Here is a 22,296-nt window from a genome sequence, read left to right as displayed (position 1 = left end):
GACCTAGTAAGTGACAGTTCGTTGTGCATTAAGCCCACTTAATCTGAATGCCAGTAGATCGCCAGATGCGATATGTTGCTTGCATATTACACTGCAAAAGATGAAATCATGCAAAAGGCTAGAAATATGAAATCTATTCATTTCTTTGATGCACACCTGACCCTTATGCAGGACTTCTTGTTTCACCCTGGCTCAATGCAGAGCATTAAGATCCCTCAAAAGGTTTTACGAGAAAGACATTCCTTGAAGTCACAAGATTTTTTACACTCACTGGGCCTGCCAACAATATTCCTCCCAGATTGGCACATAGTCCCACCAGTCCAACTCGAGGTCTCATCCAAAAGACCAACATCAGAGTCCCCAGGCAGAGCAAGAGCCTTGTTGGGGGGCGAGAACGACAACTTGAGCTCAATGGCAACTGGTGAAAGGCCTTGGTCTTCAACAGAAGGGCTGAAGCTCGTACAGAACACAGATGTCGAACTAACCAATACGATGCTGGTGCCTAAACCAGTTATCAGCAGAGGATATCCTTTAAGTCGGTTTTAGGGACTGCCTGGGATCTGGGTTATCTTGGCTATAAAGCCATTTATACTACAGGTTTTACTGAATTGCTTGTACTTTCACATTATTTCTGATGCAATCAGACCTGTTCTCAGATTATAGTTACTCCACCAACTGTTATGTGAGCAAAGAACCTGTGTAACAAGTATTACCCACCACTCCTATATAGATATGTCATATACACAATAGATAATTTGTTATGAATAAGGGGAGAGCTTTACATGTTCAGCTGAATTACTAAGCCTATTATTCATGCGTTTTCCACATTTGGGGATAGATAACGCTTCTCGTTATACTTTTCCACAGGGGTGTAGTTTTTCTTATATACGTAGGTAGCGGCAGTATATCTCATGGTGGTCACTCAGGTATTTCTCCCCGTTTTCAGGGCATTACCTTTTTATTTCTCCTCTGTTAGAATCGGTGCAGGTGTAGTTGTCTCTCTTTTAGGGCCAGGACCATTATTGGTATATTTAATTTTCCTTCTTTCACTTTAATATCTTTTCTGCTGGTCACGTCAGCAAACCCCAGACGAAGCCGATATAGCGAAACCTGGGTCGGTCTCTGCTGGATGCGTTTTTTATATATGCTCCGTTATACTCACCTTTGTGAGTATACTCCTAGATTGTATCAAAGCCCACCACACCAACTGTGCTGCACGTATTCTCTGCAGTGACATCTGTCCGCATACAAAATACATCGAGCTGCTTGACATAAGGCCAGAATTGAAACTATGTGGTTCTGCATAGTGTGTAGAGAACATGGACACATTTTCCAGTAGGATCCATTTACTTTTTGGACTTCTGACGCAGCACTGAGCGGTCAGGTATTGCATATTAATCTACAGTCAGAAACGCAATCTTTTCTCCTTCGAGAAAACAGTGAGTGAGGAGACGCAAAAGGCCATTCATGCTCCTCTGGGTAATATGCAAATAAGGGAGAGTGAACAATACCTCCACAGCGCCATCTATTGGAAGGCAGCATTCCTTCAAATCAATGTTAGACTCTTTATTACAAGCCTCGTAACAATGACTAGGAATTGAAGGCCAAGCCAGACTTTAGCTGTCTGTGCATGGAACCTGGCTTGGCTTTCAATAGGCAAGTTGCAGTACATGTGGAAGGGATATTAAATACTTACATTTAGTGAAAAATGACTGTGCGGTATTGGTGTGGATTATCACATCCTAACCATGTCAATTATATAGTGTATTTTCATGTCTTCAACAAATAAGTTACCCACTAAGGCTAATACATCGCAAGACCAGAAATGTTGAGATATATCAACACATCCATCAAGAATATTCTGAGTGACAACGCAGGGACTAGATGGAGACAGCAGTCCTCGTGGGTGGCCTATGGCTGCCACTGCTGTCAAAAGTAATTCTTTACAAAGAATGATTACAATTGGAAACAATTCTCTTCAATTAAAAAAACTTTTCACCAGCCAAGACCTTTGATGTCTAAATATCCAAATAATGCTGAGCTAGTGTTATCAATTTAACCCATAAACAGACATCCAAAATGTTTAATCAGCAGGCCACAAGTCCTGCCTCTACCATCACCAACACTATGGGGAAAAAAAAAATCCAGATTGGCATTTCAAACACTGATCGTAAGAATACTTATTGCTGGCGCACGATATGCCTAGTACATGAAGGGGAGCATGACTTCACGTACTGGGCGTATTTTGGAATCTCCGTTAGCCTACTCAGAAATGTACGCCAGATCCAATCTGAAGTTAATTTTGGATATAATTTACACCAATTTTTGGTATAAATTATACACAAATATTTTGCTCCAGCGTGTCCATGTCCTCTCGACAAGCGACAACCCTTTGGATGGAAGCACAGACAGCAAAAATGTGCAAATTTGTGACCTTTTTTTTACGCCATAAACTGGTGTAAATTTTTATGACTGACTCCAATGTCTTATTAGACAGCTGGCAGCATCTTACCTGGGCAGCCGTGCTAACTGCAGAACTTTGCATCCCTAATTTGGCGGGTTTCATCTGTTCGCTTAGTACATAGGAAAGCAACATTTTTAACGGAAATAAGAATTAGAACTTACTCAAAAGCAAAGAAGAGCCCACTGGTGACAAGAATTAGGATCAGAGTGAGGTAGAAGACTCCAGTTTGCCTGGCCATCATAATCCTGCCATTGCAGTAGAACTTGTTCCTCCCGGGAAAAACTTCCCATTTTCGCTTTACAGCAATTTTCTTCTTGTGAGGAGACTCCATGGGGGATGTTCCACGAGTGTTAATCTCACTGTATCCACACTCTTTCATGGGCCCACCTCCTGAAGTCATCAGTTAACAAAAAAGAACTATGCAAGTCCACAATTATAGACGCAAGTAAACAATATAGATATATAATCCTGGCAGGTGATGAAGGCAATCCAGTCAAATAAGGGTATTCCACCGATGATGACCAACAATAAAAGACAAAAGGTAGACAAAAAAAAAAGCAAAAACTTTTCAGCATGAACTCAACAGAGGTGTGTTTCAGATTTTCCTAATCCCATTTTACTAAGAAGTTAGGGCCTTTAAATTGGAAGGCCTCTCTTTTAAGGGATTATCCAGTATATTGGTGATCCCAACCAGTTGAGGAATACACTGTTAAGGAGGAAAGAACCCCAGCTTCTGAGATCTAGAGCGCAGCGTGCTCCTCAAGCAGTTCCTTATATTTTGCTTACAATGTCTTTTTGCATTGGTAGTCATATGAGCGGCAACGAACAGCTTGACTTCACAAGGCCCAGTAAGTTCTCTTCCACACCCCACACGGTTTTCAAAATACATTCACCATCAGTTTATAGTGCTGGAAGCATGCAGACTTACTTGTGTCTGAGATTATTAGACATGATTGTAAGGATACGCACTTTTCTGGATTTGGAAAAATTAAACATCAAGTCTCCATAATCCAGACAGGATTAAAAAAAAAAAAAAAAAGGCTATTTATAGCAGCAAAACAACTTGAACCTCCAGTAAAACCACCTTCCCAGGAGACTTGTAAAAAAGAAAGAAAAAAGAAAGCTTCTATTTAGATTGCTTCCTGTTACTCCACAATCCTCTCCCTTCCTTAACAACCGACGAAGTTATTACATACTGGAGGAAGTAGCTCCAACAAACCAGCACGAAGAGAACATCCCAGGCTGGAAGCTTCGATGTTTCATATCGCTTTACAAATCATGTCTCAAACTACAAACACAGAAGGAAAGTCCAAGAGGCAGAAAGTTTCTGGACAAGACATAACCACGATCCCCAGGAATCCTGCGTCCTTCCCCGCTGGCTGCGGCCTCCACAATCATCCAGGCCAGCGTCTAACACCAGGCACGTGCAGGTCTTGTACTACAAAGGAATAAAGACTCGTTAGAAACGTGATAAAGCACATTTCTCCAAAACAAACAACTTCCTAAAGAAAACAGCCATATGAGGGCTTGTTTTTTGTGGGCCAAGTTATATTTTTTAATGGCATCACTTTTGGGTACATATAATGTATTGTATAACTTATTTTTTAGGGGGATGGAGTAAAAAAAAAATTCTGCCATTTGTTTTTCGGATAAGATTTTTCCAGTGTTCAGTGTGCAAAATAAATAAGATAACAATTATCTGGTCCGCATGATTCCGTCGAAAACAAGTTTACATTTTTTTTTTTTTTTTACACACACAAATCACATTTTTAAAGATTTGCTTTTGTATCACCGCATTCCAGAAAATGTTACTTTTCCAAGAGTTCTATAGTGGGCTTGTTTTTTGCAGGAAGAAATCTAGACTTGTCTTAGATTGGGAGAAGAAGTTGGGGATGTCCCTCAAACCTGAACAGTTAACCAAAATTTACACCTACACGCATAAGTCCTCCAATTCAAGCAAGATTCAGGATTCAAAATTCTCTCACTGGTACAGGGTGCCCTCCAGGTTACATAAAATGTTTCCTGCAGTCTCCCCACTTTGTTGGAGATGCATTGCAGGCCAGAGGACCTTATTACACATTTTTTGCGATTGCCCTGTGTTGGCAGATTTCTGGTCTGAGGTGTGGCATATTGCCTCCAAATTCACGGATTTTGCCCTGCCAAAAAAGTCACCCGCATTCTTCCTCCTGCATCTCAGTGACATCCCGGAGTATACTTACAGGCGCTCTGTGGCGAGACATCTGGTAAATGCAGCAAGGGCCTAAATATTCAGAATAAGGCCCCTTAAAGGTGTATATACAGTCATTAGGAGGTTAATAAATTTAAAGTTTCAACTATGTTATCCTCTCTCCCTTTTTTCCTCCAGGTTATACAAATGAAAGGGGTTGTCCCGCGCCGAAACGGGTTTTTTGTTTTTTTTCAACCCCCCCCCCCCCCTTCGGCGCGAGACAACCCCAATGCAGGGGTTAAAAAAGAACACCGGACAGCGCTTACCTTAATCCCCGCGCTCCGGTGACTTCTTACTTACCCGGTGAAGATGGCCGCCGGGATCTTCTACCTCCGTGGACTGCAGCTCTTCTGTGCGGTCCATTGCCGATTCCAGCCTCCTGATTGGCTGGAATTGGCACATGACGGGGCGGAGCTACACGGAGCTACACCGAGCCCCATTGAGAAGAGAAGAAGACCCGGACTGCGCAAGCGCGGCTAATTTGGCCATTAGACGGCGAAAATTAGTCGGCTCCATGGGAACGAGGACGCTAGCAACGGAGCAGGTAAGTGAAAAACTTCTTATAACTTCTGTATGGCTCATAATTAATGCACAATGTACATTACAAAGTGCATTAATATGGCCATACAGAAGTGTATAGACCCACTTGCTGCCGCGGGACAACCCCTTTAAGTTCTGTAGGTCTATCCCGAGTTTTGTTCTTCAAACCTGTCGCCGTTTTTGCAGCCCATCTTTGGACTTGTTCTATTTTATCGAGAACTGAGCACAGCTTTCCAAGATGCATCTCACCAGAGGTCTATACAATTTCCTCCTTGCTACTGGTTATACCCCTCGCTATGCAGCGGAGTATCCTACTTGCTTTCTTTGCTACCTAATCCCACTGTGGACTCATTTTTAGCCTGTCAGAAATGAGAACCCCCTAAATCCTTCTCTTCTGAAGTCCAGGATGACGCAAAAGACCTGACAGAATCCTCGGACTAAGTATCATTTATTCTCAAGAGCATTATTTTACATTAGGAAACATTTAACTGCAGTTTTAATTGTTTTGACTATTTATCCAGTAGGGCTAAATCCTTCTCGATGTTCAAGACCCCATCAAGAGGATCAACCCTATTGCACACTTTTGCGTCATCAGCAAACAGACCTTTACACATCTGCTTTTGGGCTCCATTAGGCTTTTCTGCTTTTGTAACAGAGAAACTGAATAAAGCCAACACGTTTTTTCCCCCATTAAAATCAATGGTTAAAAAAAACAAAAAAAAAAAAAACAAAACACTTCGTCTGCAGTGCTATTGGTCCTGTAATAAAAAACAGAAGTCAAATGAAACTGATTCAAACAGAAAAAAGTTTCCAAAATTGATTTCAATGAGGGGGGAAAAACAGATCTGCTTAAATTCAGTTTCTCTGTTCCAAAAACAGAATGGAAAAAATGAAAAGCCCAAACGCACATGTAAAAGAGGCTCCTTCTCCTGTGTCACTTACAAAAATTAAAGAGATTACCCCGAACAGACCATTGTGGTCACCACTTGTAACTCGTCCCTGTCCACAATAACACTTTGTTAACACTTGTTAACTTTCAACCAATTGTGAATCCAGCGGATTATCACAGGATTTAGTCAGATTTTCAGTAATCTCTCCAAGAGCTCTTTATGTGGAACAGTATCTAAAGGCCCTTTTACACGCAACAACCATCGCTCAAAATTCGCTCAAACGGCCAAAAATGAGCAATAGTTTTGCTTTTAAAGATGAGCGTTTAAATCCAACGATTATCTTTAGAAAAGGTTGTGGCGTCTGGGCATTTCAGTCGTTCAGTGTGTCGCTTAGTAGCGTTTACATGTAAAGATAAGTGGATGATTGATAGAAGGGCGTGTGCATTAGCGATGAAAGAAAAAAAACAAAAAACATTGTTATTGTGCAAGTGTGGATTGGCCTTTGAAAGTAGGTGGGTGGGCATAGTTTGTGTGCAAAAAAATAAGAAAAAAAAAACAGATTTGTGACCTGACATTTGAAAGAATCTCAATGTGTCAGGTTTACCATCACAACTCTTTAGTCTGAGGTAGTAGCGAAGCCAGCTAGCACCCAAAGATGAATCCTCCATAGAGATGACGTGACCTTAGCATGCAAAGTAAAAGATGGCGAATGTTTTTTTGATGCTCTTTGTAGCTTCTGCGGCGTACATCAGAACGGCCGATGATTTACCAGCCAATGGTGGAGCACTAGGAGGGCATGTAAAAATAGTTGCTTTGCTGTCCCGACAGCCAATCACTGTGCTTTTTTGGACGCAAGCACGCCCTGCCAAACGTTAACCCCTCCCCACTAACGGCTGAACGATTCTCATTTAAAGCGAACAGCTAAACAACATTTTTATGCGGACTAAAAGTCAACGAATAATGAACAGAAGATGCACGACTGCTGCGTTTACACGTAATTATCACTCACTTTCGGATGTTTGAACAAATTTTGAGTGATAATTGTTGTGTGTAAAAGGGCCTTAAGGCTTTAGTGAAATCCTGATGGGCGATATCAGTGACACCTCCTTCAACACTTACGACAAAGAAATATTAGTTTGACGTGCTCCGCCCTCCTTAAAGTCGAGCTGTTTAGGGTCCAACAAGTGGTCAAATATCCTCTTTTTCAGAAGGGTTTGCATTAATTTACCTACTACAGATGTCCAACTTTACTGTAGTTCCCGGCTTATTCTCTACTGCCTTCTCATGAATGGGTGCAACACTGGCCCCTCTCCAATCATCAGGGACATCATTTGTTAGATAGCCATATAAAAAAATAGATTATACCTACCCGATAATCGGGTTTCCAGTAGTCTCCACGACAGCACCAATTGAGATTGCCTCCTCCTGATAGGACAGGAACATACTAAGGTTAAAAGCTCCCCCCCTTCCCCACTTTCCTCAGTGGATTCTAACAAATTGCCGGGGTAGGAGCTCAACTTAAATTTTTTCCCTTAACTGGGTTTTTTGTTTTTTTTATTATAAAATTATACTATATATATATATATATATATATATTTTTTTTTTTTATTTTTTTTTTTATATTATATTCTATAGTTTCTTTTCTATCAATTTAGGGGGGGGGGGGGGAGGTACAGGTGCTGTCGTGGAGACTACTGGAAACCCGATTATCGGGTAGGTATAATCTATTTTTTCCCCAGTCTCCACAACAGCACCAATTGAGACGTACCAACTAAAGTTTTCCTAGGGTGGGATTGCTGCCGAGAGGACTTTGCGGCCGAAGGCCATGTCCTCGTCCTGCTGCATTTTTACCCTATAGTGTTTAACGAACGTGTGGGGTTTCTTCCAGATTGCGGCTTTGCATATCTGCTCGACCGAAGCTGAGCTATGTTCGGCCCATGAGGATGCTACTGCCCTTGTAGAATGGGCTTTAAGAGCTAAAGGGATTTCCTTCCCGAGGGTTTTATAGGACTCTATGACGGCTAGGCGGATCCACCTGGCTATGGAGCTTTTTGCTGCTTTGCTCCATTTATTTGGGCCACTGAACTGGACGAACAAGTTGTCATCCCGCCTCCAGTGGCTTGTAGCCTCTATGTAGCCTAGGACTGCTCTCCTAACGTCCAGGCAGCTTAGGGTTTTTTCTTCCTCGTTTTTAGGTTTACTAAAAAATATGAGGGGATTATTATGTCTTGGGACCTATGAAAATGTGATACTACTTTTGGCATAAACGCCGGGTCCGTTTTAAATACTAATTTGGTGTCCGAGATTTTCAGGAATGGGTGGCGAATGGACAAGGCCTGCAGTTCGCTAACTTGTCTTGCGGAGGTGATGGCTATTAAGAAAATGGTCTTGATAGTAAGCATTTTTATGGGTAGTGCTTCAATCGGCTCGAATGGTACCGTTGTCATGGCCCTTAGGGCCCAATTAAGGTTCCAGTCTAGAAAAAGATTTACGGGCCTAGGCCGTAATCTAGTTGCTGCTGCTAGGAACCTGTTGACCCATCTGTTGTCTGCGAACTTTGTGTCACATATGGCGCTAAGGGCTGCAACCTGGACCTTCAGGGTGCTTGGAGAGAGGCCCATCTCTAGGCCCTCCTGCAAGAACTCTAAGATTAGAGGGATGTCCGGGATAGAATCCCCACGATCCCTTCCCTGTCTCCATGAGGAAAACCTTCTCCAAACTTTCTGGTAGATAAGGTGGGTAGTCTTTTCTGCTGGACATTAACGTTTCTACAACTCTCTCTGAGAATCCCTTCTCTTTTAGTGAGGATTCCTCAAGAGCCATGCTGTTAAGTGGAGCTTGTCTAGGCTCGGATGGCTCAGTGGCCCCTGCGATAGAAGATCTGTCCAGGTAGGGAAGGTGACTGGGTCCTGGACGCTCAATGTTGCTAGAAGACCGAACCAGCTTCTTTTGGGCCAGAAGGGGGTCACCAGGATTAGTGTGCATACCTGGGTTCTGAAATGTTGTAAGACTCTGGGGATCAACGATATAGGAGGAAAGGCGTACACCAGCCCCTCTCCCCAGTCTTGGCCTAAGGCGTCTACTGCTGTCGGACGATCTCCTGGCCGGAGGGAGAAGAAATTGCTTACTTTGGCATTTTCCCTGGCTGCGAACAGAAGAAATTGCTTACTTTGGCATTTTCCCTGGCTGCGAACAGAAGAAATTGCTTACTTTGGCATTTTCCCTGGCTGCGAACAGAAGAAATTGCTTACTTTGGCATTTTCCCTGGCTGCGAACAGGTCCAATTGTGGGGTCCCCCACTGGTTGATCAGGATTCTGAATGCTTTCAGGGAGAGAGACCATTCTCCTGGGTCTATTTGCCTCCTGCTGAGAAAGTCCGCTTTTTGGTTTAGCGTCCCCTTCAAATGGGTTGCCGTGATCGAGAGGATCCGGCCCTCTGCCCAGTGGAAAATTTTCTGTGCAATGTTTTGCAGAGCAGGAGATCTTGTGCCCCCTTGGTGTCGTATATGGGCGACCGCGGTGATATTGTCTGACAGTATCTTTATATGCTGGTCCCGTAGCGAGTTCCCTAACTGCTGTAGGACCTGCCAGACGGCCTGTAGTTCCCTGTAATTTGAGGACTGTTCTTTTGTCCTTTGAGGCCATGGGCCCTGAAAGAACTGGTTCCCCACGTGCGCTCCCCATCCCCAGGCGCTTGCATCCGTTGTGATGTGAGTGGCTGGGTTTTGTAGCCAATGAACCCCTCTCCGCAGGTTCTCTGGGGATGTCCACCAACGCAGGGATGTTTTCACCGCGCTTGGGATGTACATTCTTGTCCCTAGAGAGAGGACTGCCTTTTGTCCCACGTGGATAGGACTGAGGCTTGCAGGGCTCTGGTGAGCCTGGGCCCATGCCACTCCTGGAATGCATGACGTCAAGCTTCCCAGGAGAGACATGGCTTCCCGAATTGTGCATAATCATCTCCGTAAAAAGGTTTTGACTAGCCGTTGGATTTTTTGTATTTTCTGCTCGGGTAGGCAGGAGCATTGCGATTCTGAGTCGAGCGTTATACCCAGAAACGTTTTCTGTTTGTCGGGATCTAGGCTGGATTTTTCCCAGTTTATGATCCAGCCTAAGGATTGGAGAAGTTCTAGCACTATCCTCAGGTGTTTCGTTAGGAGTTCTCTGGACTCTGCTATTATTAAAATATCGTCCAGGTAGGGTACTATTAGGACCAACTTCTTCCTCAGGTAGGCGGCTACCTCTGCCATAATTTTGGTGAAGATTCTGGGTGCTGAGGAGATCCCGAAGGGCAGGCATCTGAATTGATGGTGCTCTATTCCTTTGCCCATATCCACTGCGAACCTTAGGTATTTCCGGGACCCGTAGTGAATCGGTACGTGGAAATAAGCATCCTTCAAATCGATGGATGCCATGTAGGCTCCTTTGGGAATCAACTTTATCGTTGAGGAGATGGACTCCATCTTGAATTTTCTGTATCTGATGCAGGTGTTCAGAGGTTTCAGGTTCACTATCATCCGCTGTTTCCTGCAGGGTTTCCTTACTAGGAAGAGCCTGGAATAATGGCCCTGGGTTTCCTCGTTTTGCAGTATGGGGGATATTGCATTTAGTTGTTGCAGGTCCCGAACACTTTGCCTTAGTAGGTGTAACTGTTGTTTGGAGCCTCCCGTGATAATGAATTTTCTTCTGGGGAGGGACACCAGCTCTATCCGGTATCCCTGCTGTAAGATCTTTGGGATCCATGGGCCTTCGGAAATCGCGGCCCATGGATCCACAAAGCTCCCCAGCCTTGCTCCTACGGGGATGGCGTCAGGGTCTCTGTTTTGGCTCCCCCTGGTGGGGGTTAAAGAGGATGCTCCTTCCTCTGCCCCCCTTGGGGTAACTCCAGCAGCCTGTCTTGCCCTTGCCTCGGTAGGCCTCTGGCTGTTGCACTGGGGCCCGGAAGAAGGTCTTCCTTCTCTGTGGCTTTTCTTCCGGGAATCCCTTTTTGTCGGCCGCCTTCTCTAGAATCTTGTCAAGTACCGGTCCGAACAAAAACTGACCATAGAACGGGAGGACGCATAGCTTATTTTTTGAGGCTAGGTCGCCTGACCATGATTTCAGCCAGAACACTCTTCTGGCTGAGTTAGACCGGGCTGTAGCTTTCGCCGAGAGTTTGACAGTTTCGGCCGCGGCGTCCGCTAGGAAATTTGTTGCCATACGCAGGATCGGAAGGGAATTTAGGATCTGTTCCCTCGGCATCTTATTGGTTAGGTGTAGCTGTTCTAGCCATACCCCCAGAGTTCGCGCCACACAAGTGGCTGCGATCCCTGGCCTAAGTATGTTTGCCGCTGCCTCCCATGATTTCTTTAGAAGGCTCTCAGCTTTGCGATCCATGGGATCTTTTAACTGTGCGGCGTCCTCAAAGGGCAGGGTCGTTTTCCTGGCTACTTTGGCCACTGGGACGTCTACCTTAGTTACCTCCTCCCAGCTTGCGCAAACTTCCTCCTCGAATGGGTACCTTCTTTTTACCCCTCTAGTGGAGAAGGAGCTTGCATCTGGTTTCCTCCACTCTTTCTGGATTATTTTGGTGATATTCTTGTGGACAGGGAAGGTATGCTTGCGCCTCTCCCCTAGTCCCCCGAATATCTCATCTTGTAGGGTACGTGGTTCTCTGGGCTCTTACATTTTTAGTGTAGCCCTGACTGACTTAATCAATTCCGTTAAGTCGTCCTGATGGAATAAGTATCTTTTGTAGTCCTCCTCATCTGAGGACTCCTCGGCCGCCTGTTCCTCTTGCACTGACCCGATAGAACTCGGAGTCGGAAGGCTCGTCAGGAACATACGCCCTTTTCTAGCGTTTCGCTGGCGGCGCCAGCTGTGACGTTAGGGCTGATCTAACCTTTTCTTTCACCAGCTTCCTAACGTCCTCCATGAATCCCCCCCGATTCCTCTTTAACTAGCCTAGCTACGCATGCCTTGCATAGAGGCCTCTAGTACGTAGCTGGGTCATTCCGTGTCAGTTCAACCAACGCTCCCGGTCGACCATCTCAGATTTTAATGAAACTTTGCACAAAGATAGACCCTGACCCTAAACTAAGATAGCCAGAATATTAGACTTCAAAGTGCTTTGGTTCACGAGCTACAGGTCTTAATCTAGGGGGTTGTCATGTGATTACAGCGCGCAACCTGAAAAAAGTGGCGATTTCAATCCATTGCCAAGCCAGTTCCAATGACTCTAGAGCAATGAAACTTCACACACTAGGAGAACTTTTGGTGCTGAATCCAGCTAAGCTACTCAGACTGCCACTCTTATCATTCTGCCACCATTGCATGTCAAAGTAGCTGAAAAATTCTATCGCGCAAAATAAAACTCATATTTTAAGCAGTAATAACTCATAATCAATGCAATCCAACTCAGCTATGAATTTATCAATGTGTACTCCATAGAAATGTTTCTCATTATTCCCATTATGGACCCAAAAGGATGCATAGCTCTTAAGATACAATGAGTCAAAAATGGCAAAAAACACTTTTTTGCTAATTTTTCCCTTTTTCAAAGGCGAAAATCGGAATGTACTCCATTTTTATTTTTTTTCATTTTTGTTCTATTTGGAAGAGAATTTTTTGCTCTACAAGATTCGATGTTTTTTATTTTGTTCCCAGACCTTCTAGATGGGAAAATATCAATGCCTGTGAAGGTCCTATGCACATCCGTTTGTGTGCAGGAGCCCTTTTTTCCCCACTGCAGAATTAGCTCCACAATGCTATAATACAAGCACTTAGGCCTCCCTCACACAGGCACTTTTGTCGGCGATACCGCTAATCGTGGTATAAGGTTCCCATTGTTTACAATGGAGCTTCTCAAGACAGCCACTCAATTGCAGCGCTTTCGAGCAGAGTCTGTTCTATTTTTCTTCATTTAGCGCACCTCAATGATTAAAGGGGTTGTCCCGCGCCGAAACGCCTTTTTTTTCATAGACGGGGGTTCAGCGCGGGACAAACCCAAGGGACGTGATAAAAAAAATATATAATTTAACTTACCCGAATCCCGTCTGCAGCTTCTTTCTTCTTTGCAGCCAAGATGGCCGCCGGGATCTTCACCCACGATGGACCGTGGGTCCTTTCCCATGGTGCACCGTGGGCTCTGTGCGGTCCATTGCCGATTCCAGCCTCCTGATTGGCTGGAATCGGCACACGTGACGGGGCGGAGCTACGCGATGACACGTAGAATGGGGCAGAGCCAGAAAGCCGCTCGCGCCGAGACCCAAGAGAAGGGAGAAGACCCTTCTGTGCAAGCGCGTCTAATCGGGAGATTAGACGCTGAAATTAGACGGCACCATGGCGACGGGGACGCTAGCAACGGAGCAGGTAAGTGAATAACTTCTGTATGGCTCATATTTAATGCACGATGTATATTACAAAGTGCATTAATATGGCCATACAGAAGTGTATAACCCCACTTGCTGCCGCGGGACAACCCCTTTAAGGTATGTTAAACCCAGGTGTCGGCCGCAGAGAGATACAGCAGAAAGCAAAAGTAAAATTGTAGTGCTTAAGGCGGCCCCGGCACTTCTCTGCGTAAACTGTCCACATGCAGAGTATATTCTGTCCATATACAACCCTTTACTGGTCAGATAGGAAAATGGCACACACCGGCTCCTAAAGGGCATGAGATCGTCACTCGACAACTTATAAAAACATCACAAGATGCACTTTTAACCTTTTAGTGACCAAGCTCCCATTCCCCCCATATTTTCGTTTTTTTCTCCCCCATTTTAAAAATTGGAACTCCTTTATTTATCCATCGATGTAGGTGTATGAGGACTTGTTTTTTGCAGGACAAGTTGTATTTTTCAATGGTGCTATTTAATGTACCATATAATGTACTAAAAAGCTTTTTAAACATTCACAATGGAGAGAAATGGGAAAAAAAAAACATTCAGCCATCTTTCGGTGCGTCTTGTTTCTACGGCGCACAAACTGCAACAAAAATGACATGATAATTTTATTCTATAGGTCAGTACGATTACTACAATACCAAACTTGTATAGGTTTTTTTGCGGTACTAATATATATTTTTTCAAGATATTTAATTTTTTTTAAAAATTATTTTCTGTCTTTATAGCTTAATTTTTCCATAGACATAGTTGTTAGCTTTTTTTTTTTGGATGACGTTCACCGTACATAATGCATTACTTTGCTAGAGCAGACTTTTACGGACGCAGCGATACTAAATATGTACTTTTGTTTTACTATTTAGATTTTTTTTATTGTAAATATGGCAAAAGGGTTTTTTTTTTAAATTATTAAAGCTTTATTGTTCTTTTTTTTAGTCCCCAGGGGGGACCACAACATGCGATGCTTTAATCGCTCCAGCAGTATTATGTAGCATTACATCATACTGCGATGTGACAGGCAGTCTATCAAGCCACCCCACCGGTAAGGCTTGATAGGCATTCTGCCACGACAGCCCTGGGGCCTTTCAGAAGGACCCTAGCTGCCATAACACCCGCACGGCTCTCATCGTGGGGGGATTTAAATGCCACTGTCAGATTTGACAGCGGCATTTAAAGGGTAAATAGCCCCGATCGGCCATGCAGCTTGTCGAGCCTGTTGCCTGTGGGTGTCAGCTGTCAGAAACAGCTGACACTCGCAATGTATGGAGGCAGACAGCAGCGCGATCTCCCTCCATACAGGTCCTGCAACTGCAGGATGTAAAAACACGGTAGGGTGGTCACTAAAGGGTTAAAAAAAAACTTCCAACTTTGTGAACCCCTCTAAAAACTGAGATCAAAGTAAGGACATCACATGACTGCTTCACTTTCATCTTTCCCATAAGGCTGGTTTCGAAGAAAATCACGCGAGATTTGTGCATTGCAAGACGCACAAATATGAACCCCATTCTTTTGAATGGGGTCCTGCACACGAGTGATATTTTTCCTTATGGCACCGCGATGTGGGAAACATATCGCAGCATGTTAAAAGCAATGGGAGAACTCAGCGATCCTCTTTCGTGGCTGTGACAGCCGCGGCAAAGGTTCCCTGCACCCCGCGAAGTGAAGCAAGGCTGTTTTCACATGAACGCCTTGCATCCACAGGGGATTTCACATAGTGGGATGCGAAATATCGTACTTACCCATGTGTGGATAACCTAAGTGGATGATCCAGATGTACAGCAAATAGCCACATACTTTTGATTCTTTTTGCTCATTCCTACTTAACCCCTTAACACCACATGGCAGGCTTCAGAAGGCCCCCTGAGCTGCCATTGCCGATTGCCTGTCACTTAATGGTATAATGTAATATCGCATGATAAATCAAGCGATCGCAATCTCAAGCCCCCAACCATGGGGATTACGTTTTTGCTTTTTTCTTTTTATTTGAAAGGAAAAAAAAACACACTTTATATTAAAAGCCCAAATTTAGATTTAAAAGAAAAATCATTTGGTATCGCTGCATCCATAAAAGTCTGATCAAAGTAACACTATTTGTCCCGTTGACAGAACCAAATAAAAACCATCACCACAATAATTTTTTTTTTTGCCGTCAGTCCCATTCCTCCCAGTGGCCTATAGTGAGCACAATGCTGGCCAGGTGATGCCACTTTTGCATCACCTGACCAGCGCTCACTATAGGCCACTGGATGACAAGCAGCACTGACAGAGTGAAGGCTTCGGAGGCGAGCGCCGTATCTTCTGAAAAAAGTTGCAGATATGCAACTGATTATGGACTCATTCACACTGTCGATAGCGATAGTGCCCCAAGAAAATTAAAGGGGTTGTCCCGCGCCGAAACGGGTTTTTTTTTTTTTCAACCCCCCCCCCCCCCCCCCCGTTCGGCGCGAGACAACCCCGATGCAGGGGTTAAAAAAGAACACCGGACAGCGCTTACCTGAATCCCTGCACTCCGGTGACTTCTTACTTACCCGGTGAAGATGGCCGCCGGCATCTTCTCCCTCGGTGGACCGCAGGGCTTCTGTGCGGTCCATTGCCGATTCCAGCCTCCTGATTGGCTGGAATCGGCACGTGACGGGGCGGAGCTACACGGAGCCCCATTGAGAAAAGCAGAAGACCCGGACTGCGCAAGCGCGTCTAATTTGGCCATTAGACGGCGAAAATTAGACGGCAACCATGGAGACGAGGACGCCAGCAACGGAACAGGTAAGTGAATAACTTTTGATAACTTCTGTATGGCTCATAATTAATGCACAATGTACATTACAAAGTGCATTAATATGGCCATACAGAAGTGTATAGACCCACTTGCTGCCGCGGGACAACCCCTTTAAGGCAAATTCGCATATGTGCTCATGCGATGTCTCAGCCTCAGTGGTGCCTTTTCTTGGAAAAACATTGCACATCGCTACCGCTTGCGATTTTCTTGCACAATAGATGAAAACAGGTGTTGCGATGTGTTTTTAATATTAGCAAGTTCGTGTGAAGTGATAAAGCGGAAGCTCCATAGGGCAGAGAAATAGGACAGGCAGCAATTGCCAAATCTCGCAACATTGCATGACAAAAAAAAACGCAAATGGGAATGAAGCCATTGAACATCATGGGTTTCACAGTGCTGCGTTTTCGTGCCAGTGTGAAGGCAGCCTTCGAGTCAAAATTCGCAATGTTTGGATATTGTTTGAACTGTTGCGGAATTCGCAGCAGAAATTTCTGCTATGTGTAATCATGCCCTGGGGCAGCTTTATGAAAACCATCTGTTGCCCATAACAACCAATCACAGTTCAGCTTTGACTTCTCATGGTGCGCATACAAAGTGTAAGCTGCAGTGTCAGCGGTTGCCGTAGACAATAGTCGGTTTACACACTTTTCATACATCTGAACCAGTTTCCATTTATGACATGTTAAAAAGTAGCCTGATCAGTCGCAGTAGACCACCAGTGCCGGATGGACCCCACTGATGTATGGCGGGTTCCACTTGCACTATATTAACGCTACTCTACTGTCCATCAGTACCGCCACCGGGAGCTCCGTACGGCTCCAGCAGTGTGAATGTATCCACACCGTCCGCTTGGGAACGGCAGCAGCATAGGTGGAGGTACATTACAAGAACATACGAGCAGATAGACGCCATGTAAGTCGGCATCGTACTGCAGACCTGACAGCGGCCGAGTCTCCTGGGATCTCTCCGGCACATCAGTGGTGGGGGCCTTCACGGACTTCTATGGGGAGATTACAGGCTTCAATAACAACGCTAGTGTGTGTGCGGCTTCATTCACCACCACTGGCTTAGTGATCTAAAGCAGACGGTGTGTGCAACCACCACCATAGTGATCAGAACATGAAGGGAGGATCAGTCCACTAACAGGGAGACATCTAGTGACTTGTATACTGGGGCATAGGCCCGCCGTCAGCATTCGGCAAACCTGGGCAAATGCCGGGGCCCACTGAGGCAAGGGAGGAGCCACTCGCTGGCCTGTGAGGGGTCAAAGGGCCCAGGCTGCTGGGTCAGGTACATCAGTCGGGGTCCATGATCATATTTTGAAGTGTTTCATATGAGGAAAAAAAAAAAAAAATAGAAGCCAGTCCATAATCACCTGCCCTGTCGGCCCGGCAGTGTACCGCGCGCGCTGCCCCCCGCATTGTCATGTGACAAGCTCATGACCGCTGTAATCAACTCCCAGCCTCGCTTGCTACAGCGAACATGTGCTGCTTGTCACATCACAACGTGGGGGGCAGCGTGCGCGCTACACTGCCGGGGGCAACGGGTGGAGTGTATGGACTGACTTTAGTTACTTACAAGGGGCAAACAGCACATTACTTGTAAAAGATGAGAATAGTTTCCAAGAGGGACAATATTACTCAGTAGGGACATTAAGAAGGCATTATTACTAAGTGGAGGCACTTTTACTGTGTGAGGGTCACTTTAAGCAACACTTCTTGTGTGAGGCCTACAGGGGCATAACTATTGTGTGGGGTACCACATGGGGCATTACTACTATCTTGGGTACTATAGAGGGGATTATATAAAAGGTGTAGACAACGTTGGGAGGAAGATGGGAAGGCAAAGAGCCAAAGATACCTATGTGTCAAATTCTGGAGAGCCAAGGTGTAGCCGGGAGAAGTCATCATGGTGGTCTGGGCCAGATACAGAAGAAAAGGGAAAACTAAACACCTGCAGTCAGTGAGGCCATCACCTGAAGCCGACCCTGCACTGCATGTGTCACCAGTACAGGAGGAAGTGGGAGATCTATGGGGTCATCTGGGGGGTACAGGCACTCTCCGGATTACAAGGGAAGTCATGGCTCTGAAACCGACCACACCGACAGGAGAGCAAGGAAACCATAAAATACTCTGCAGGTACGGAGGCGGCAGCTATCACCAGGTGAGTCGTCCCAGGAGGATCGTGTGGTGGTCTGTGCAGGGCACACATTCCTGCACATAACGTTGCAGCACCTCGCTATACGGCCGCCCATTCTCAGCAGACGTCCCAGGGGTGACAAGGCCGCAACGCGGCCACAATCGGCGGAGTCCCCGCCACACATCACTGACAACAACGCACCTTCACCGGTGTCGGCCACACTGGGCTCTGCTGCTTTCCTGCTTGACTCTCCGCCTCCTGCAGGCGACTGAGCTCTACAACACGCCTACACTCACAGGCAACGGCCGCGCTGACGTACTTGCCCCGCCCATAAGACGCGAAGAGGACGAGAGCAGCACGGGACTTGTAGTTTTCTGAAGTAGGAACTATCTTTGCCATTGACGCCTCGGCCTGGCACTAATAAACTACAATTCCCAGGAGGGCATAGCGCCGCTACGTAAGCACCTCCCGTTCAGTAGTACGGAGTGTTCTTGGGAGTGATGGCCCGGCTCCCGGCCACATCTGTCGATTTAGTGCGGGTTGTGGCCGATGCGTCATCGTTCCTTACACGCAGAGAGGCGCGCTGCAGACTACACTTCCTACAATGCCGTGCGCCTGACGTCACCTGCCGCTATGGAAGTGTTCTACACGTCAGCCTCCTTGTACTCGTGCGTCCAGTATGAGAGCACCGCCGACGGAACCTCGGACGATAATATGTCACAATCTGCGTGCAGATGACTGAACGACGGATCATCCCGGGTATACAGGCTGTTAGGGCTCCTTCCCACGAGCGGAGGCGCATTTGCGAATGATTATAGGCCCGTTTAGTAACCCATCGTGCACTATTCGTTTATTGCTGAATTCAAGCCAGCTTAAACATTAAAATGAGGACTTATCAGGACCGCACGGTGATAGTATTCTTTCAGCTGCAGTCCCACTGGTAAACAATGGAGCTGAATGCAGATAACAGACCTCCAGCTGGTATCTGCATTCAGCGAAAGGCTTCGTTTGCACGCTAATAAGCTACTAAGTAGCTGAGTATCTACTTAGTATTTTATGCAAAATGATCCCTCAAAACTGCCGCTCATGTTATCTTTTGAATGGAGCGATTATCTTTCCGTGTAAATGGACCTTAAATCTTCTTTGTTCACAGATCACCGTATTTGTACTTTTTATCCGGGAGGGCGTGTTCCTCTGTGTGGCAAACAAACACACCGATTGAAATGACTAATAACCTCCAGATGTGTTCTTTTTCTGGCACAGTTACACATTGTTTCACGCATCTCCTTGTGTATTGTATGCACATTTACACACCTCCATTGACTTCTATGGGGACGTTTGGTGCGCAAATATGCAGAACATGCAGTTTTTAAAAATTTTTTGTGTGACCAAAATTCACTAGCAAAATATGGAAATTTGAAAGAACCCATTGAAATCAATGTATACGCAAATACAGCCGTGTGAAGCCGGTCTAAGGGCCTTGTTACACGGGCCGATAACTCGTTCATATCCTTGCATCCAAATCGTTCAGTGTGAGAGCGTCCCCGACGGATCGTCCATGTAAACAGGAAGTGCCACCCAACAACTGCCTGATCACTGTGAATGCGGGCGTCTGGAACGATCCATTCACTGAGCGATGATCGTTCCTGTCATAGTAACATAGTATGTAAAGCCGAGATATCCATCCATCCAGCTCAGCCTATTATCCCCAATATTGATCCATAGGAAGGCAAAAAACCCCAATGTGATTAAAGTCAATTTTCCTCATGTAAGGGAAACAATTCCTTTCTGACTCCAATCAGGTAATCAGAATAATCCCCGGATCATCAAGCCATCTGAGTATTCACTAATATAACATGTAATATTGTATCGCTCAAGAAAAGCATCCAGACGCCTCTTATATTGTATCACCATCACCGCCTCTTCAGGAGAGAGTTCCACAGTCTCACTGCTCTTACAGTAAAGAATCCCCTTCTATGTTGTGTAGAAAGCTTCTTCCTCTAGACCAAGGTTTCCCAAAGTGTGCGGAGGGTCTAGGGACCTGCTCTACTCACAGCTGTAGTGGTGTCCAGATAGCCTGTTTTGCCGACCCTAGGTCCTTCACGTTTATTGCCTCAAAACAGGCTATCCGGACACCACTACAGCTGTGTGTAGAGTGGGGACCAATGGTGGATTATAATTGGGACGTCCCTATTGTAATCCACACTGGGGGTCGCTATTACTACTGAGCCGCAACAAGGGACACAATAACTACTGGGGCCAATGTAGTGGACACTATTACTACTGGGGCCACAAGAGGGGTCACTATTACTACTTGGGCCTCCAATACAGCAAACGCTATTACTACTGGCGCCACTGTTTCTACACGGGGCGGATTTGCTGCGGAATTTATAGTAGCTATAGCAGCAAAGTGGATGAGATTTTGAAAATCTCATCCACATGATGTGGAAAAAAATCTTCACAAAACCTGTGTGGATATTAACATGTGGTGCAGGATTTAATTCCAAAGCAGGTTATGGTAATTTGAAATATAATGTATATCAATAGCCCATCCAGTGCAACAGTGTTCATTCCTGTTTTTTTTTTTTTTTTTAACCCCTTCCTGCAACATGGCGTAAACGTATGTCCTGGGGATAGCGCGAAATCATAAGAGATCTCACGGGAGCCGGCTGTCAGTAATAGCCAGCCCCCTGCTGCAACAGCGGGGGTGCATCAGATGCGCCCCCCGCTGTTAACCCCTTCCCTGCCGTGATCTATGTAGATCGCGGCATGGGAAGGGTTCACAGGGGACATGCGCTCCCTCTGTGACGTTGTTGGGCTCTCACAATATAATTTCAGAGAGCCCAGCTGGTTGCCATGGCAACAGGACGCCAGATATCGGCATCCTGTATTGACATTGCCTATGATCACTGTAATAAGCGATAAGGCATTGCAGAGGAGACGTCCTGCAATGCCTTATCACAGCGATCATCGGTGGTATGCTGTAAGTCCCCCAGAGGGACACAAATGGTGTAAAAAAAAAATCAAAATAATGTATAAAAATGTTTAAAAAAAAGGAAAAAAAAACCATTTTGGTGCTTTTCTCATATTAGCATAAAAAAGTTTAAAAAAAAATAAAAATCCCACATATTTGAAATCGTCGTGTCCGTAACCACACGTACAATAAGTTGCACATGCTTTTTATCCTGCACTGCAAAAAGCGTAAAAATAAACACTAAAAAACTGAGGCAAAATGCTCATTTTTAGCTTATTGCCTCCCAAAAAACGCAATAAAAGTGATCACAAAAGCTGTACGTACCCCAAAATGGTAGCAATACAAAACTACAGTTCGTCCCGCAAAAAATAAGCCCTCACAGAGCTCCATACATGGAACAATAAAAAAGTTACAGGTCTTTAAATGCATCGATATAGAAAAAAAATAACAATCGAAAAGAAAGACACGTAGAAAAAATACGGGGGAGACGCAGAAAAAAAATTAGGTGATCCAGAGCGTGGTATTAAACACCATCTGAAAAAAATAATAATCAAAGATTATTATATTAAAAACATCAATGCTATGTACTGATGAGTAATCCACAATATACCTGGAAGAAAGCCAAGAGGAGAAGCTTAGATGTATGGCATATAATGGTAATCCATATTTAAGCCCTTTGGAGCCAAAGTATCAAGAGTAAATATTCACTTGAGCTCCTTTTTCTTTAGTAAAGCCACCCGATTGCCCCCTTCTAGTCAGAGGAGGCACATGACCGATCACCCTATATCTAAGTTGGCAGATCGTGTGTTTTTTTCTGCAAAATGTTTCAGAATAGGGAGTTTGATGTTGTTTTTCTGAATTGTTCTCTTGTGCTTTATAATGCGTGACCTCACCTCCATTGTCGTCT

At 45.1% G+C, this 22,296-nt stretch overlaps 1 protein-coding gene across 3 annotated transcripts in view; it reads right to left on the bottom strand.

Annotated features, from left to right (window-relative positions):
• Positions 1-18,712, bottom strand: part of ZDHHC14 (zinc finger DHHC-type palmitoyltransferase 14) — a 119,882-nt gene extending 101,170 nt beyond the window's left edge. For all 3 annotated transcript variants that reach the window (XM_066596088.1, XM_066596086.1, XM_066596087.1), the window contains exons 1-2: positions 18,617-18,712; positions 2,626-3,902 (exon numbers count right to left, since the gene is read on the bottom strand). In XM_066596088.1, the coding sequence (XP_066452185.1) occupies positions 2,626-2,864 (239 nt within the window). In that variant the 5' untranslated portion in view covers positions 2,865-3,902; positions 18,617-18,712. The remainder of the gene's footprint in view (positions 1-2,625; positions 3,903-18,616) is intronic.
• Between the last annotated feature and the right edge of the window lie 3,584 nt (positions 18,713-22,296).

The sequence above is a fragment of the Eleutherodactylus coqui genome, chromosome 3 (genome assembly GCF_035609145.1).
Source record: "Eleutherodactylus coqui strain aEleCoq1 chromosome 3, aEleCoq1.hap1, whole genome shotgun sequence".
In the NCBI taxonomy this organism is placed as follows: Eukaryota; Metazoa; Chordata; class Amphibia; order Anura; family Eleutherodactylidae; genus Eleutherodactylus; species Eleutherodactylus coqui.
This window is presented reverse-complemented; position numbering and strand designations above follow the sequence as displayed.